General features: G+C 57.8%; 2 protein-coding genes across 4 annotated transcripts; both read left to right on the plus strand.

The window, feature by feature from the left end:
* Positions 1-6502: 6502 nt before the first annotated feature.
* On the plus strand, positions 6503-17871 carry LRRC61 (leucine rich repeat containing 61). Of its 2 annotated transcripts, none has more exons than XM_042927014.1 (2): positions 6503-6590; positions 16259-17871. In XM_042927014.1, exon 2 carries the CDS (start codon positions 16423-16425, stop codon positions 17200-17202), a length of 780 nt encoding a protein of 259 aa, XP_042782948.1. In that variant the 5' UTR covers positions 6503-6590; positions 16259-16422; the 3' UTR covers positions 17203-17871. The 2 variants fall into 2 exon arrangements, with proteins under 2 accessions (XP_042782948.1, XP_042782946.1); XM_042927012.1 differs by lacking the exon at positions 6503-6590 and adding an exon at positions 7047-7132.
* ZBED6CL (ZBED6 C-terminal like) lies at positions 6507-13399 on the plus strand. Of its 2 annotated transcripts, none has more exons than XM_042927011.1 (2): positions 6507-6590; positions 9164-13399. In XM_042927011.1, the coding sequence occupies exon 2, from the start codon at positions 9198-9200 to the stop codon at positions 12426-12428; it is 3231 nt and encodes a 1076-aa protein (XP_042782945.1). In that variant the 5' UTR covers positions 6507-6590; positions 9164-9197; the 3' UTR covers positions 12429-13399. The 2 variants fall into 2 exon arrangements, with proteins under 2 accessions (XP_042782945.1, XP_042782944.1); XM_042927010.1 differs by lacking the exon at positions 6507-6590 and adding an exon at positions 7049-7132.
* Positions 17872-17887: the final 16 nt, after the last annotated feature.

Below are 17887 nucleotides of genomic sequence, written 5' to 3' on the forward strand. Positions count from 1 at the left end.
CATCCCGCGCTCTCCAGGCCACCTCCGAACAGAGCAGCTTGGGGCTGGCAGACCCTTCTCCAGCATGGTTCTTCCCTCCGCTCCCTTCCTTTCTGCCTGCACGGCCATCCAGGGAGAAGGGAGAGCAGCTGAGAGCATGGGTGCATGACTCCCAGGATCCGATGCCCACCCACTGGGTGAGGGTTGCATTCCTATCAAAGCTTTCACCCCCGCACCCACGGCAGAAACTGCAAGATGAACAGGTCTTGTCAAAGATAAGCATGGCTGGACATGAGTTAAAGCAGTGAGAAGCAGGTTTTATTCTGTAACTACTGATAGTAAGGGAAATCTGAGCTCCCTCTTATCTGTGCTGAGGTGACAGGCAGTTTAAAGGGAGAGTGAGGGCTCAAGTAAGTCAGGAAAGTGAGAAATCACAAAGGGTTGGTTAGTGTAAGTGCCACTAGGCCACCTGTGTCTCCCACAGAGACTGGGACCCGATCCTTCCTGATTTCATTTCGGAAGACTGAAGTTCATGTCCTGGAAGGAGACGTCACTGGATTGCAGGAGATACGTATATATCTCTCAAAGGGACAGAGGAAGGATTCACGACTGCAAGCGTTTTTAGTAAATGCTGTAAGAAAGGACAGAGGGCAGAGGGTCAGAGGTCTGTGGTCATGTTTTGGCTGGAAATGACCGTAAATTCTTCTGACAGAGCTTTTTCAGAGAAGAACCCAACAGGGCTACGTTGCCCCGGGTATCCAGCCTTAGGCTGTCTGAAGCCACACGCGGTTGGTTGAGTCTCTTTGTGCAGGGTTTGAACTGAAACGTGCCGAGAGTTGTTTTGTAGTTCGTTTCAAACATCTGCCATCTGCCACGTGGGGGCTCATCAGTGAATGTCTCCTCTGACAGACACTCGGAGAACTTACATGAAGCAAAAGATTCCTAAAGATGGGAAGTGGCAGAGAATAGGAAACCCCTGCACCATACCTAGTGGCAGAGTAGGGAGGGAAACAGCCTTGGCGACCACCCTGGGACTGGCCGAACCCCAAGAGAAGAAACACCAAAGGCAGCCAAGGTAAGCTAAGCTGCACACACACAGGGTGGCCAGCAGAGGGCGGTGCTCTCACGAAGGCTCTAAACCTCCTGAGCCCGGTTTACGCCACCCCTGGGGTGCCTTGCACATGTTAGAGGTTGTGGCCTTAGAGCACCGCTGTTAGTGGGGAGCAGGGACAACCCTCCAGAGGATAACATAGCCTGAGTGGAATGTTCTTCAAGGATATGTAACCACAACCACGGCTAATGTTCACTGAGCAGTTGCTAGGAGCCAGGCACTATCAAAACCAAAGGGCAAAGAGCTAAGGAAACTTGCCAGCTTGAAACTGCTCTGATACAAGCCTTCCAAAAATCTTGTGTGTCTTCTTACCGCCTCCACATCCCCGAGAGATCTGGCATATTCCGGTGTGTACAAGAGACACCCATCAGCCCAGATTCTGAACAAGGAAGAGAAGATACAGACAGACCTGTACTCTCATACAGGCCACAGGGGTTACCTCTTATTCTAGACCCTAGAGTAAGCCTTTTGATGAATTTTAGTTGCTTTGAACAGAAATCGGATAGGTGATAGCAATGGGAATGTGAGCAGAGGTGAAATCGAGTGGGGGTGGTTATAACCTCCAGGTCTGTGTGCTGGAAGTGACCTTTGTGTAAAAACCTTGGGGCTTCCAGGAACAAAGTCAGTTGACAGACACCACAGCTTTGCTTTTAAAACCAGGAAAGTGAGGGCAAATGACCAAAGTCTAGGCTAACTCAGACCACTTTCTGTGTTAATGAACCTGCAGAAGAATCGCTCAGAACAAAAAAAAAAAAACCCCACAGAATGCTAGGACCAAGCCAGCACTAACATCATCAACTAATTGATGTTAGTTGAGTGAAAGTTACTTAATCTTTATGATCTTTGTTTTACTGTTCAGTTGATATAATAATAATAGTGCCTGCCTCAGAGAGATTGGGAATATGAGCCAAGAGAATGGATTAAAGTGCCTGGCTCACCAGTAAGTGGAAGCTATTGATCACACTATTTTTACATATGTTAGTTCCTTGCCACTCTATTCTGCCAGGACCTCAGCTTCCTTTTCCTTTTTTTTTTTTTTTTTTTGTTCCCATCACAGACACTATGCTGACCCACTGTGAGCATTTTGATATATGAAGTATGACCTGGGAATTGAGGACCAAGAAAGATACCTGGGGCCTGTTTATGTATCTGTATTTCTTTTTTATTTTTTTAAGTTTATTTTTGAGAGAGAGAGAGAGAGAGAGAGAGAGAGAGAGAGTGTGCACGTGTGCAAGCGGGTAAGGGGGTTAAGGGGCAGAGAAAGAGAGGGAGATAGAGAATCCAAAGCAGACTCCAGGCTCTGAATTGTCAGCACAGACCCCGATGCGGGGCTCGAACCCACGAGCCGTGAGATCATGAACTGAGCCAAAGTCTGACACTTATCCGACTGAGCCACCCAGGTGCCCCCTTATTTTATTGTTTAAAAGTTTATTTATTTTAGAGAGAGAGAGAGAGATTGTGTGTGTGTGTGTGTGTGCATGCATGTGTGTGCAAGTGGAATAGGAATAGAGAGAGAAGGAGACAAGATCAGAAGCGGGCTCCAAGCTGACAGCAGAAAGCATGATGCGGGCTCCAACTCAGAAACCCTGAGATCATGACCCAAACTGAAGCCAAACGCTTAACCGACTGAGCCACCCAGGCGCCCCTATGCATCTGCATTTCTGCTTCCTGTCAAATGTCCATGACATAACTCACAAATGCAGTGTCCTCTCAATGAAAACACTAAAGATGGGGGGGGGGGGGGAGGAGGAGGATACTAGAGTAGATATTCTAAAGTTCTCAGGAAAAAATAAATGGAGAAATAACCAGGAAATTACTGGAAAAGCAGAGTATTGAGGATACTCCCAGGTATTTGAAAGTATGACAGAGTCACGATGTGCAAAGCTACAGAAATGAAAACAATGGTGCTGGCACATGGACTGAATCAAGTAACATTAAAAATGACTTGATGGGGCACCTAGTCAGCATCTGACTATAGGTTTTGACCCAGGTCATGAGCTCACCATTGGTGAGTTCCAGCCTCGCATCAGGCTCCTCTGTGACAGTGCGGAGCCGGCTTGGGAATCCTCTCTGGTCTTCTCTCTGCCCCTCCCTGGCTTGTGCGCACTTATGCTCTCTCTCTCTCCCCCTTAAATTTAAAAATTGTGACTCGGTAAATTGTAAAGATGTGCACTCTTGTTGCAGAGGTCCTAGTTTTAGCCCAAACAGGAGGACTGGACCAGCCTGGAGTCGATTTGCTGGGGGCCAGGGGAGGGACGCTATGAGGGTAAAAACCGAGACCACCCCTGGCAAGATGAATAGGAACGACTGCCCAAGGCTAGGTAGTGACCCCAGCGTAGGCCCTTTCATCAGTCTGACCCTAGGGCTGCCAAGAAGCTCAAGGCAGCCTGTGAGACAAGAACTGGGCACTTTCGTGGAAGAACACGGCATTCTCTGCTCAACCCAAGGGGCGCAGCCTCCGTGGCCCCTGAACGGCTGTTTGCGGAGGTGGTAGCGCGTCCCAGGAGACATGGGCGAAGCCTTCGCGGCACCGCCAAGCGATGGGAAACCGTCCCGGGAGACACCCCGGGAGGGCTTCCCGAAATGCCGCGCGAGCCTTCAAGGCTGGAAGAGACCCCGACAACATGTCCATTACAATGGCTGCGGTTGCGTCTGTCTGCGCGCGGGTCGCACTCGGGCATCTTCCCCGGGCGCAGGGAGCCCGGGTCGGAAAGGGCCTTGGACATCAGCTAGGGAGGAAGACTAGGCCACCGCTGTCTCTTCGCGCGTGTGACTGCTTTCTCCGAGGCCACGCAGCTGAAGCAGCGCTATTAAACTAGTGCTAGGGTTTCCCAGCCACGCTGAGAAGAACGCGCGACTTCGGGCGGAGCGGACCCCGCAACCCTAGGGCTTCCGGCCGCGGCCGCCCGCGCCTGCGCACTGGGGGGCGCGGGCCGCCAGCTGGAGGAGCGTACCATCCGCAGGCAGGGGTGGGCGCGCGTCGCTCCCGGAAGTAGCCCCTGCGCGTCCCGGAAGTCGAGCCCCCTACCCCGGCTCCTTTGGGCCTTTGGGCCTTTGGTGTCTTCCGGGGACTCCCGCTGTGGCTGGGGGTGAGGCGCGGTGGCCGGTGGGGCGGTGGGCTCGTCGCTGCCGACTGCTGCGGGGCTGTCGGCTGCGGCGGGAGCGGCGCCCGGCTTCGTAGCTTCGCGGGCCTGGTCTCAGCGGGCGGCCAGGCCCCTCCCGGACCCCAGGCCCTAGGTAAGCCGGGGAGGGGGCGTTGCGGTCCCGCTTCACCGACGCGGACGCCGGGGCTGGAGGGTGGGGCGCCTTGCCCAGCCCCTCCCGGCGCGTCGGAAGGCCCCGGGGTCTCCCTCCCTGGCTAGCAGCCCCCTCCCAGTGCCCGGCGCCGAAAGCACGCCCGGTGAGGCTGTATGTATTGGACAGCGGGTCGTGTCCAGTCTCGCTCTGTGCCAGGGACTGCCCTTAAACAGGCTTCTACATGTTTTAGCTCACGGAACAAGCCTGTGAGGTGGGGGCTGTTATCCCTGTTGTATAGGTGAAAAAACCGAGGCACCCTAGGGCGGGATCGTAGGTAGCTGTTGAGTGGGTAGCAGCCAGGATTTCAGCCCACGTATCCTGGCTCCAGACCTCACGCTCTTCAGTCCGTTATGGAAGGCAGCCTCGCAGAACACAGCAACGGGTTCTCCTGGTGTGTAATTTAAAACAGATCTCATCTTTTGTCACTTTGGCATAATGTGAAATCTAACGACACGCGATTATTCTTTAAAACGTCTCGCTTAGGGTTTGCTGGGAGCCAAATTTTCGCGCGTGGTGAGACCCCAAAATGTATAGTAACTTGCTCTACTCTTTTCCTTCCTCCCATTCTTTTTCTCACCACCTTTCTGTCTCCCCGCAAGTGAGTGGGTGGGGGGTGGGGGATGAGGAACCCAGGACTTGAGGGCCCAGCAAGTGCCTTGAAATGTCCTGGGATCTGGGATGGATAGACAGCTCAGGAGCTAAGACAGGAGGGGGCTGGTCGGTGGGATTGGGCAGTAAAAACAGAGAGAAAGGTGTGGCATAGTTATGGGATACCCTGGGCAGGCTGAGCTCTGCACAAGGCTCTGGGGTAAGGCAGGCACAGAGAAATAGGGAAGTGGTTCCTTTCCTTCTGGGCATGCACATGGGGAAAGGGCTGCTGAGTGCAGTTAGAAGAGAGCCCCCTGATCCATGCAGGCTGCACAGATGTAGGACACATGCAAGAGACACCTGCCATCTCAGTCTCAGCCAGCAGGTTGCTGCCTCTGGAGACCTATGGCTTCCCCTTGGGAATCTGTGGGCTCCTTGTCATAAACTGCCTCAGTTCCTTCCCCCACCTGCACTCAGGGGTTGCCTGGCACCGCAGCCGTCCGTCTTTCTTTGCTCTCAGAGAAAATAGATTCTTTCTCGTCTCCAAAGATAAACCCGCTCACCGCCTGTGCCCTGCATCCCTTTCCCAAAGAAAGTTCCTGCCATCACTTCTTTCCTGTATATGTATATTCTTTTCTCTCTTCCCACTGTGCCCTTTCTCTGTTTGGAGATGAAGTCAAGCCTTTTATCTCCAAAGCGTGGCCCTCCTTTCCCCACCCCACCTCTGACATGGCAGGCACCTGTGTCCCCCAGTTCTCACTGCACAGCCATGTCTCCGTCTTCGTCCTCTGCAGTGACCTTGACTCTGCCTGGCCTACCTGGAGAGTCTTCTCTTGGCTTTCCTAACTTGGCTTTAGTTTCTTCTGTGTCTGTCTTTGCCTGTCAGTCATTTTGGAAGTCCCCTCCCCTTCTGGCCTCTCTACAGTGTCCGCGTTGCCTGGACAGCCGCCCGCCACTCTCTTCTCCTTCCGGCCCTTTCCTTAGTTTCTGTGGAGGCTTTCACACGGATCTGTACCTTTAGCTCAGACCCTACCCCGTATCTGTCACATGTATTTCTAAAGATTTGTTGCAGAACAACCGCGAATCAGTATATCCAAAAGTGACCTGCATTAGTCAATGGGATCACTAGGGAGTCCCCCTCTGTCCCCCAGTTCTCCTCTACATGTGCGTCCGGAAGAGCTGTCCAAACTGTCCCCGCGGCCCCAGTCCCTCTGCCACTACCTGCCCCGGCCCTCCTCGCCCCCCGTGTACCGTGCCTGCCTCACATGGCCTCGCTGCGGTGCTTGTGATGCTGCTCAGTGGGTAGCCCGAGGGCCTCTGCGTCATAGCTGTCCTCAAATGTGCATTTGTCATCTCTCAGGAGAAATGTCACAAGTAACTTCTTACCGATAACCAAAGTACTGGAGTTTTTGAATGGTTTTCCTTTCAAATTTTGCATCTTAGATTCACTTCGATTCGAGTTGGTCCTCCCGGTGTCAGCCTCGTTGTCATCCTTGTGTGCTTTGGTGGCTTAAGAGAAGGCGGTGTGTTACCATCGGCGACTGCACCCGCGCAAGGTCCCAGCTATACTCAGGGAGTCCGTCAGGACTTAAGGATCCTGAAGCAGTAGCTGAAGGTAAGTGACCCCTCGCAGGACGGAGTCCAAAGTCCAGTGTCACAGAATCCGTTTATCTGTAGGTCAGGCCGAGGCCCGGCCTTCACAGCGCGGACACCGCTTGCCGTGGTCTGGTGCCATGAGCCCATTTCCAGGTTGTCTTCTTGTCCTAAGCCTCAGGTGCCAGCCGGGTGCTTCCTCTCCTGTATTTGTGCCTTCAGGGCACGGGGCTGGCTTACGGCAGGTATCCGATGAATTCTTGTTAAGTGGTCCAATGGATCGACCAAAAAAGATGTACTGACGGGACAAGGCACATTGGAGAACAGAACGGGACTGGTGTGAGCCAGGCACAGTCCTAACACACCGGTTTTTTCCTTTTCTCGGCCATCACTGGTGAGCACAGGTCTGACCTGGGCCAGGTTTCAGTTGCTCGCTCTGAGCTGTCAGTGGTGGTAAAGCCTACAGGCCGCTTCCGGAGGCCTGCTGCCGGCCCCGGTCGTCCGCTCTGCCATCACGCCCCCACTCTGGATTTCCAGTTCTACAGCCATGAAATAAGAGCTGAGGTAAGCCCAGTCCGGTTCTGATGTCCCAGAGCACTTCTCCCGGGCCCCGGGATGGTGTCTTACAGTTCGCGGCACCTTCGTCCAGCCTGTCCACGGTGCCTCTCCCGTGGGGGGGGGTCACACATTCGGTGTGGCAGCAGCTGGGTTCTTGGGCAGTGGGCCTGGGGTGATGCCTCTCATCCTTCTGAGGTTTTCCCAGCTGGGAGGGGCTCAGCATCACGTCGCTCACCATCTTCTATGGTCAGAATCTTCCCGGAGCCGCCTTAGTGGGCTTGTCACCTACAAAGGCAGTCCGGCTCTCCCTGGTGATTCTGTTTTTCTTTTTCTCTGTTTCCCCCTCCCCCCCCTTTGCCCCCCACGTACATGTGCACGAGAGGGGTGGGGGAGAGGGTGGGCACTGGTGGGGGGGAAGGGGGCAAAGGGAGAGAGAGAGAATCTTAAGCAAGCTCCACTCCCAGCGTGGAGCCTGCCTGGTGATTCTTTTTAATGTTTAACATCACTCAGTGTCTGAACGTACTGGTTTTAAATCTTCCTGTTTAATCCTTATCTCATTTTGGCGTGATGAGACTTGAATTCCACTTGCTTTCTGATGTGTGTGGTGAGCTGTTAGGTCACCTTCTGCGAGTCTGTCCTTGTCTAGAGAGATGCATTCTCGCGCTGGGCTTTTTCTTTCTTTCCTTCCCTTTCCACGTACTTCTCTTCTGACTTCTCTGTGTCTCTTTTCTGGTGTGCCTGGATCTGACTGTGACCTGATCTCTAGGAGAGCGAAGGAGGAGAAGGGAGGTAAAGGTCGTGCCTGGGCTTGAGCATCTGGGTAAACACTGTCCCGTTTACGAGTGAGGTGACTATAGGAAGACAGGTGAGCGGGAGCTGGAGAGAGCCATCTGAGCCGGAGACAGGCTCGCCACGTCAGTGTGTAAACGCAACCCCCGTTGGGGAGGGTATGTGAACTGAGAATCGAGACCTGGGTGCGAACCCTGGGAAACAGCAGGGAGAAACAGGCGGAGGAAGAGGGACCAGAACTGAGATTGCAGGGGAGGTGCAGGTGGAAGTGTGGTATCCCAGGGCCACGGAAAGGTGGCGTTCCAGACAGAGGACTTGGGCCGGCCCCCACAGGTTGAAAGCGGTCCATTGGAGGCGGTGCCGAGGGGGGCGCTGTGGCCTTGGCAAGAAGGGTGTTGACGAGCGGTGGGGGCCAGAGCCAGAGCATGGAGTCTCTCTAGGACAGAGAGAGGGGAGTGACAGGACACTGGGGGGCACGAGTCACTGGCATCAGGGGCTACCCTGTTCTGTGCTGCTGTCCTGTGTCCCTGACGCAGGCTGATTTCTAGAGAAGGAATTTCAGAAGATCTAAGCAAGGCCTCTGGCGGCCTCACCGCCCAGTACCCAGCATCATGACCTGTTTCTGATGCCCTGCCAGGTGACGGGCACAGCCTGGGTGCCCGGGATGCAGAGACATGGGCTCCACACCTCCTGGCCTGAGCTGACGGCACCTGGCGCCTGCACCTCCGCCAGGGAGACCTGCCTGACTTCTTGGCCAGGTCGGTCCCCTCCTTGGGGACTCACAGCTGCAAGTGGCACCCCTCTGTTCCTGCACCTCCCCGTTGTGCGGGTCAGTCTCTTACTTCCGTCTCTCCAGCCAAGCTGGAGGCCACGTGCACGCAGGGACCTTGCCGATCTTCTCCGTTATCCACAACCAGGCAGAATCGCCAAGTGCCTGCTGGGTTCTCAATAAACATCAAAAGGAAAAAGAGAAACCTCAGTTAGTTTGGCAAAGATGGATGTAGAAACTGCTAACGTACAGAGGGCCCTGGGGATTCTGGTTGAGGGCTGTTCCATTCAGTCTGGAGGAGTGAATGTCAGCCTTCAGCAAGGAGGTTGTGGTCTTGAGAGTTTTGTCCCGGGGCTGATTTCCTAGGCTCTCCCTACGCCTCTGTCCTCTGTTCGTTTTTCTCCCCTCTGGCCTTCCCCGCAGAGTCCCCACGGTTGAGTAGGGGAGCTGAGAGCCGTTCTTTTCATCTTGCTTTGCAGCCTGGGCCCATCTCATTTCCCCAAGTTCCCAAGCATGTTGGAAGTGGAAAAAATCGGGAAGCCCCCCAAGAGACATACACCTTCAGAATCAGTGGGGCAGGGGCCGTCTGTGTGTACTGCCTCCTCCGTGACCAGACCCAGGAGCCCAGCTGCTTCCCTGGCTTCTCCTAGCTCCAAGTTTAAAACCAGAGCTACCAATACCTCTCACGGACTCGGCTGGGGTGCGGGGGGGCGCCTGCTGGAGACCGAGGTCAAACTTGAGTTTGTAGAAATAGGAGAGAAGGCTGTCAGTGGCCACAGCAAGATCGGACTGTCTGCCTCCCCGAAGGGGAGTGAGACGGATCTGCCCCTACGGAGGAAGAGACCTCATCCCCTCCCCAGTTCCTCGTCGGTCCCTTCACCTGACGGAATTTTCCCGGAGGAGCAGGAGGAAGGCACCCTGGGCCTACTTGTCCACAGTGAGACGAGCGAAGCCTGCTCCCTGGGGAGGCCCGGTCTGCACCCAGCTGCCTCCCGTGAAAAGTGCCAGGCCAGCCCTGGGTGGAGGAAGCCAAAGGACGACTCTGGCCTCTACAGCCTCAAGTCTGTGCTTGGGCAGGAGTCCCCTGGGCAGCCTGAGAAGAAGGTGTCCAAACAGAAGGCACGAGGGCAGAGGGAGGAGGGGGAGCCGACGGGAAAGAAGTCGAGGGCCCCAGCGCTCAGCTCTGGCCGGTCCCCCTCTCCCCCAGCGCTACACCAGGCAGCCGGGGCAGACAGGCCAGAGGTGGGCCAGCCTGGTGAGAGTGAGAAGGCAAGGCGAGCCGACCTCCTCATCGCCCATCTGGCCAGAGAGCTGCGACGCCTCAAGAAGTGGAAGAAGAGGCACTTGCTTGCGGCTGTCGGGGACAAGCCACCCTGCCTGAAGAAGCTGGTCAGAACTCTAAAAGCGGAGACCAAGGGCTGGGCTTTTCCCGGGCATTCCCCCGGCCCCGCGGACACCGCAGGTCACAAGGCCGTGTCAGACATCGGACGGTTCTTTACCATTGACTGCAAGGACGTCTGCCACGTCACCTGCACTCTGTGTCATGCCAGCATCAGACTGGGCAAATTTAAGGGTCATTTCCAAACCTCAGGCCTGGTCCGTCACTTGGTGAGTAAGCACGGACTAGAGAGAGACAGAAGGCCAGCCGCAGCCAGCCCGGGGGAGAAGAAGGGCAGGGCCGAGGAGAGAAAGCACAAGGGCCTGCCCGCAAGTCCTGCTGGCCTTGCCCCCGAGGGGCTGCCGTCACCAGGACGCTGCACGGATGCTCCCCCTCTGGTGGACGGTGGCAGGCAGCTGGCGGCGGGCAGGCCTGAGCAGCTGTCACTGGCTCCGCCACTCTTGCCTCCTTCCTTCAGAGATGACCCCGCCGCCTCCCCGCCGGCAGTCGGGGTGGGCCGGGGCGGCACCCATGCCCCCGGCCAGCCCCGAACACAGGCCTGGACCCGCAGCATCGCGGAGTTGCTCTGCAGCCTGGCTTTGCCACTGTCCTTTGTGTCATCGCTGCCTTTCAGAAGGTTTATGGCCCAGGTCGACCCTTGCTACCACGTGCCGCCTCCCGCCTTCTTCTGCGGGAGAGCCTTGCCTCTGCTCCGTGAGGCGGTCGAGGAGCAGGTGTGTCGGGAGATGCAGTGGGCCAAGGGCAGCTGTGTCCACCTCACCGTGTCCGCCGCTGCCCGGGACACGGTTGTGGACTACGTGGCCATCACCGCCCACTGGGGAGCCGTACAGCCGGGCAGTCGGCGGGTGGCGTCGGGGAGCCTGAGAAAGCAGGCCGTGCTGTGGGTTCGGGGCCTGCCCCAGGAGAGCTCTCCGGAGGAGAGGCAGGGGGAGCTACGGGAGCAGGTGGGCCTGTGGCTCAGCCGCAGCTCCCTGCAGCCAGGCTTCCTGGTGTCGGGCGGCTGCCTCAGCCTGGAGCAGGCAGTGAGGACAGAGGGCTACACCCACCTCCCCTGCTTTGCCCACTGCCTCGACTCCCTGGTGAGGAACTTCCTGCGTCACCATCAGAGCGTCCAGCTCATCCTGGGTACGGTGCGGGCCATCTGCAGCCATTTCCAGGGCTCCGCGGAGGCCCGGCGGCTCCTCGGCCAGCTGCAGCTGCAGCGTGGCCTCCCGGCCCAGCAGCCCTTCTGGGAGCTCTCGGACCACTGGGTGTCCGCCTACTGCTTGCTGGAGTGGCTGGTGAGGCAGCAGCGGCCCCTGCAAGAGTACGAGAGGCGACACCAGCTGGGCAGGGCTGGGACGGCCCTGTCGACTACGTTTTGGAGCCTGACGGACAGTCTGGTCACGCTCCTGCAGCCCTTCTGGGTGGCGGTCCGGGAGGCGAGCGCCGCGCGGGCTTCTTTAAGCCAGGTGCTGCCCCAGCTACGCTACCTGCATATCTTCCTGGAGCAGGTTAACCGGCACTTCGAGGAGCAGGGCGGCGGGGAGGTGGGGGCAGCCGTCCGGCTGGCCAAGGGCTTGGCCCTGCAGCTCTCCACAGACGGCCAGCTCAACGAGCTCTTCCACCGCAAGGAGTTTGTGCTGGCGACCCTCCTGGACCCCCGCTTCAAGGGGAAGATCGAGTCCATCCTGCCCACGGGGGCCGACATTGACCACTGGAAGCAGGTTCTCGTGTACAAGGTGAAGGAGATCATGGTGTCCGACTACTCCTTGCCTCCCTCACCCTCCCTGCACAGCCCCAAGGCAAGGCGTGCGGGCCCTACCCCGAGCGGCCGAGTCGCCAGGAGCCTCGGGGCCGAGGGGAAGGGCCAGAAGGTGCCTGTGCAGGGGGGCGGCGGCTCGGGGTCTCTGCTGCTGGACCAGAGGGAGAAGAGCTTGCTGGAGCAGCTGGAAAGCGTGGGGCTGCTGGCGTCCGAGAGAAGCGGAGCGTCGCTGTCCACCGAGAGCCACTTGGCCAGTGTCATCGTCAAGAAGTACCTGCGTGAGAATGAGACAGTTGGTGCCCAGGAGGACCCGCTGGTTTACTGGGAGAAGAGGCAGGAGGTCTGGCCAGCTCTGGCGAGACTGGCCACTGTCTACCTGTCCTGTCCCCCAACGGGGGCCTTCTCTGGAAGCGTCTGTGCCTCCCTGGACAGCCCTGCCCTTGCGGAGCATGGCGCCCCTCTCCCAGTGGGGACCATTGAACATCTCCTCTTCTTGAAGAGCAACCTGGAGAATTTCCCCGACTACCCCGCCCCTGCCCTCATCTTCCCCAGTGGAGACCTGGCCGATGGGGAGCAGAACAGCGAGGCCGACCTCGTCTGACGCCCTGAAAGTCTGCCTGTGGGAAGTGTGTCCGGCATCAGAGGGGAGGGCAGGATGCTGCACCCTAGGGCATTAGACAGAGGTGGCCAGAGTCCTCCCTCCACCTGTTTGGAGGGAATAGGGATAGGTTCTCGATTCTTGACACATTGCCCTTTTTTTCTTCCCCAGGGTGATGTCATTTCCCATTCATCCATTGCTTAATTTGTCTCTAGTGGTTTATGCATAGAAAAGGTGAACTCTGTCCAAAAGTGACTCTAAGTTGTGCCGCACACCTATGTGGGTGGCACAGGGACCCCGCTGAACACCTGCCATGCGCAGGATCACCGCCACGACAGAGACTCACCCGGTCTCGGATGGCAGTCGTGCTGTGGTAAAGAACCCTGAACTCCACTGGGGATGGGAGGCGATGGGCCAGAGGAAGGGTCTCCAGGTTCACTGAAGCAGCCGTGGGACTGTCCACTTGTGCGCTGTGTTAACCGGTTCCCCCTTGGCTGTAGCTGTGTCCTGCCTTGGCTGGCTCCTGGGCACCATTTGCCAGCCCACTTGCTAGGTAGGTAAACTGAGACTCAGCAGTGGCGATTCGGAACGAGGGAAGGTGGCCTCCTGCAGGAGAGACGAGTGTCCTCTGTGCCTTAGTCATGGTCCCATCCGTGTGACCAAATCCTGTCCGCAGACACATGTTGGACCAGGATAGGAGGACTCGGATTCTGGATGTTCAGGGGTGAGCGTTGCAGGGGGTTGGCGTGGATGAGCCAATTCCCTCAGCAGGGCCCACCCGCTCCAAGCTGCCGCCTGTGTGTCAGCTGGGTTTGCACAGCAGGTGGGAGGGCGCTCGGTCGGTCGGGCCCAGACCTGCCTGCTTGAGGCGTGCGGATTTCAGGGAGCATGGGACTGGGGGCAGAGCAGAGGTCTGTGCACTGGAGAGTCAGGGATTCACCTTGGTGACTATGCAGTACTGTCATCGGCGGGGGCGGGGGCATGGGGCGTGGGGCGGTGAGCTGGAGGGCCACATGTCTCCCCCCAGGCAGGACTCGGGGGCACAGAAGTCCCGATTTCCAGTTAATGTGCTCTTTGCTCCTCTGTTTCCTCTCCTGCAAAAAGCGTTCTTCCCAGCTGTAACGTGGGGAGCACGTACAACTCCTCCCTTCCTCCCACCACCGCCCCTACCCGGTCCTCCCGTCCTTTCCCTCCACAGCAGCCATCTCCGTCTAGACGGTCATCGAGCCGGTTCTCCAGGGCATGGCTCCCTAACCGTCGTGGTCAGTCTGTGGGCTTGCCCCTGCCCGGGGGCCTCATCTCTGAGTCTGGTGGGCGTTGGAACAGTGTCCGTCACTGGGTCCTTGCACGCCTCCCTCTGGCTGCTCGTCAGTGCCCTCCACTCAGCCTCATAAATGTTGGTGTTCTTTCGACGTCGGCCCATGACTGCTCCCTTTCTCTGTGCGCCAGGGGCTCCTGACCACATTCACCCCCAAAATAGCGTGTGGTTGGGAGGCTGTGCGTAATCCCGGACAGAGGCCTGCAGATACTTAAAGAGGTCTGTGTCCTCCAGAAGCCTGGCCCGTGAGCCACACATTCTCCCTGGGCACCTCTGCGGATGACGCTTGAGTCCCTTCAGCCTAGAGCTTCGACTGCCTCCTAGGCCCGATGCACACGGTCACCTCCAGCTGGATGTCTTCTTGCCCCCTCCCTCAGGCTGTCCCATGTGCCCCACATGTCGGGGAAGGGAGCCCCTGCATCCAGTGACGTGGCTAGACCCTTGGAAGCTGTTCTACACGCTTCAGTGCTCGCTGCCTTCCGTGAAGCCCTGTCTCTCCAGTGCTTTTATGGCAGGTTCTAGTGTCTGGTGCCCCTCTCGCACCCCTCACCCCCATGGGTGACAGTTTTAAGTGGATGCAAAGTTGACCGCGTCTCACTGCTTACAAGCCCCAGCAGACCCCTTTTGAATACAGTGAACCAGACCTCTTAGTGGATGCCTGGAATCGCTTTTGGAAAGAAATGAAGTGGAAATGAAGGGGTGTTGCGGACTAGAAGGAGTTCGGTAAAGCCGTGGGGGAGGCGGATCAGATCTGTTAGCAGCCTCCCCAGCTCCCTGGTGGGGGTGTGGGAGGAATTCTGGGCCCGGTTTCCTTGGAGAGGGAACTAAAAAACTGCATTGATTGTGTAAACACAGACTTGGGACTGGTCAACACCCTGGAACCCAGGTTTTATAAACAGGAGTGAATGGTCCCATGGTTCCTTGCAGGCGTCACCCTGCCTGGCCCAGGCCCGGCTAGAGTCTGCAGGGTTGGGAAGCTGCCACTTGGAGCAGAGGTCCCTTCTTGTTTTCTCTCTGCTCAAACCTTGACCCCTCTGTGGCCGGCATTGCCGATGTCCCCCCGCCCAGGCCTCCTCCCTCCTGCGCGTGGTCTTGCACTGGCGCCTAGGCTCATGCTGGCCCACGGCCATTGGTAACTGGAAAGGCCCTCCTTCCCCTGCCTTCCCGGAACCCAGGTGCTACCCCGGTCCTTCCGTCCAGGATGGCTTCTTTGCCTGGCCTTCCCCACTTGTGTTCTTAGGAAATGACGTCATGTTTGCAGGTAGGACCATTCTGTCTGGCACATAGGGATTGATGCCCTTCCGTCGATGCCGGAGTAAAGAGCTAGTTTGGCGGGCTAGGGTGGAGAGCAATGGCATCAGGACTGGCAGTGCTGCACCTGCTCCCGGGGCCGTCACCGTCCCTTCCTTCCCTTGACCTCAGGCTCCTCATTGGACTGAGAGCTGAGCCTTCAGGCCCCACAGCTGCAACCAGAGGTTACACGTTGGCCTATGCAATCTGGAGACCATTCTGAATGCATTGCTAATGTTTTAAAAAAAACATTGGGTCAGTTAAAAATATTTTTAAAAGGGTGGGGGAGTGCCTGGGTGGCTCGGCCGGTTGCATCCGACTTGGGCTCAGGTCATGACCTCGCGGTTCGTGAGAGTTCGAGCCCCACATCGGGCTCACTGCTGTCAGCCTGTCAGGCCAGAGCCCGCTTTGGATCTTCTGTCCCCGACTCTCTGCCCCTCCTCCACTTGGATTCTTTCTCAAAAAATGAATAAACATTAAAAAAAAAATTAAAAATAAAATAAAAATAAAACATTGAGCCAAGAACATTTTTGAGGGGCGCCTGGGTGGGTCAGTCGGTTAGGCGTCCGACTTCAGCTCAGGTCACGATCTCGCGTCCGTGTGTTCGAGCCCCGCGTCGGGCTCTGGGCTGATGGCTCAGAGCCTGGAGCCTGCTTCCGATTCTGTGTCTCCCTGTCTCTCTGACCCTCCCCCGTTCATGCTCTGTCTCTCTCTGTCTCAAAAATAAACATTAAAAAATAAAAAAAAAAAATTAAAAAAAAGAACATTTTTGAGAGAACGAAGCAAGGCCTATCGTGCTGTCTTTTGTGTCTGCATATGGAAGGAAACAAAACAGATTGTTGGTGGTGGTGACCTATAATCTATTAAAAAACTAAAATAGTTAAAAAGAAACACCTCAGAATTCATAAAGATAGATCATAAAGAGCGGTTGCCGAAAAAGGAAAATTTAGAGATTTTGCCTCCCGGTGCAGATACGGAAAAGGGGAAGAATCTGAATTGTGTCCGCTATGGCCGTAACTGCTCGAGCCTCGTCAGGGCCCCCCGCTTAGGTGGGGGCCTGCGCCTGGCCCGCCTCCCTCAGGGGGGCTCTGTGGCCTCAGGTCTTGCTGGGCCAGCTCGCTTTCTGCCTCAGTGGCAGAGGCTGGGCGGTACTTGGTGCCGTCGACGGCTGCAGACTCAGGACGCTCAGGAGAGGCCTGCTCACTGTTTGCTTGTCTCTCCTCAGGAGCCTCCGGCCCTTGAGCAGCGGTGCTGGAAACAGGCCTCCGGCCCTGGCCAGGGCAGACTCGAGGGTGCCTTTTTCTGGGCGCGCGGTCAGCTGACCCCTCCCGGCACCCACGTCCCTGTGACAGGACCAGGGCCCGGGGCCGCCTGGACGGACCGCATCTGATGGAGCCCCAGGCTGAGAAGCCAGGAGAGGCGGACGGGGCACGAGTCACACCGCAGCTGCTCAAGTCGCGCTCGGGTGAGTTCGCCCTGGAGTCCATCCTGCTGCTGAAGCTTCGGGGCCTGGGGCTGGTGGACCTGGGCTGCCTGGGGGAGTGCCTGGCTCTCGAGTGGCTGGACCTGTCCGGCAACGCGCTCACCCAGCTGGGCCCGCTGGCCTCCTTGCGCCGGCTGGTGGTGCTCAATGTCTCCGACAACCGGCTGACGGGGCTGGAGCCGCTGGCCGCCTGCGAGAACCTGCAGAGTCTCAATGCCGCGGGCAACCTGCTGGCCACCCCTGGGCAGCTGCAGTGTCTGGCCGGCCTGCGGGGCCTCGAGTGCCTGCGGCTCCGGGACCCCTTGGCCCGACTCGGCAACCCGCTGTGCGCCAGCCCCTCCTACTCCACGCTGGTCCGAGAGCTGCTGCCCGGCCTGAAGGTCATCGATGGTGAGCGCGTGACCGGGCGTGGCAGTGAGTTCTACCAGCTGTGCCGGGACCTGGACAGTTCCTTGCGCCCCGGCTCCAGCCCGGGCCCGAGAGCCGCCGAGGCGCAGCCCTGGGTAGAGCCAGGGTACTGGGAGTCGTGGCCCTCCCGGAGCAGCTCCATCCTGGAGGAGGCGTGCCGGCAGTTCCAGGACACGCTGCGGGAGTGCCACGAGCTGGACCGCCAGGCCAGCGACAGCCTGGCCCGGGCCGAGCAGGCGCTCGGCCCTGCGGGCGCCGCCTCATCCTTTGTGTTTTGAATATGCCCGTGGCTCGTGACAGCTGAGCATGGGACCCTTGGCACGCTGCGGCCCAGCTGCCCACGTCTCCTCTCCTGCCTCGGTACACGTCTGTGCGCTTTAATCACGCTGGCCACCGGGCCGCAAGTTGGGCTTTTTGTTTACCTGTGTTCCTAAGAGCAGCCCCTCCCTCCTACCCCCACCTCAAGGAAGATCCCATACCGACCCTCCACGCACTTCAAGGACACACCACCTCGGCGGCCTCTAGCATGGGTGAGGACCGTCCTCGAGCGGCTGGCGGTGTGAGGCTGTCTGCCACCTGCGCTGGGCGGCTGGGGAGGAGGCTGCATGCTGAGCCGCGTCCACAGCCGCTGCCACCCGTGGCTGTGCGGGTCTGAGACTTAAGGGAAGAAAGGCGCTTTTTCCTAAGGCTAAAGGTAAGAAAGGCAGGGCGTGCGTGTCTGCTGTCCCGGCCAGTCCTGGGGAGAGGACGCGGCAGAGCACCGAAGCTGGCGTCCTCCACCCTGCAAAGCTGCCTGTTCAGAGGACCCTCTGCTGTGGTCCCCCCTGTCCCGTGGGACCCTGGAGCCTTCGCTGCCCATCCTCACCCTCGCTGATCCCTATTAAATCTTTCTTTTGGCGGAAGCATCGCTGCCTGTCATTCGTGCGTGAGCTTCATTTTCCCCAGCACGGACGGGAAGTCTCC

The sequence above is a fragment of the Panthera leo genome, chromosome A2 (genome assembly GCF_018350215.1).
Source record: "Panthera leo isolate Ple1 chromosome A2, P.leo_Ple1_pat1.1, whole genome shotgun sequence".
Classification (NCBI taxonomy): domain Eukaryota; kingdom Metazoa; phylum Chordata; class Mammalia; order Carnivora; family Felidae; genus Panthera; species Panthera leo.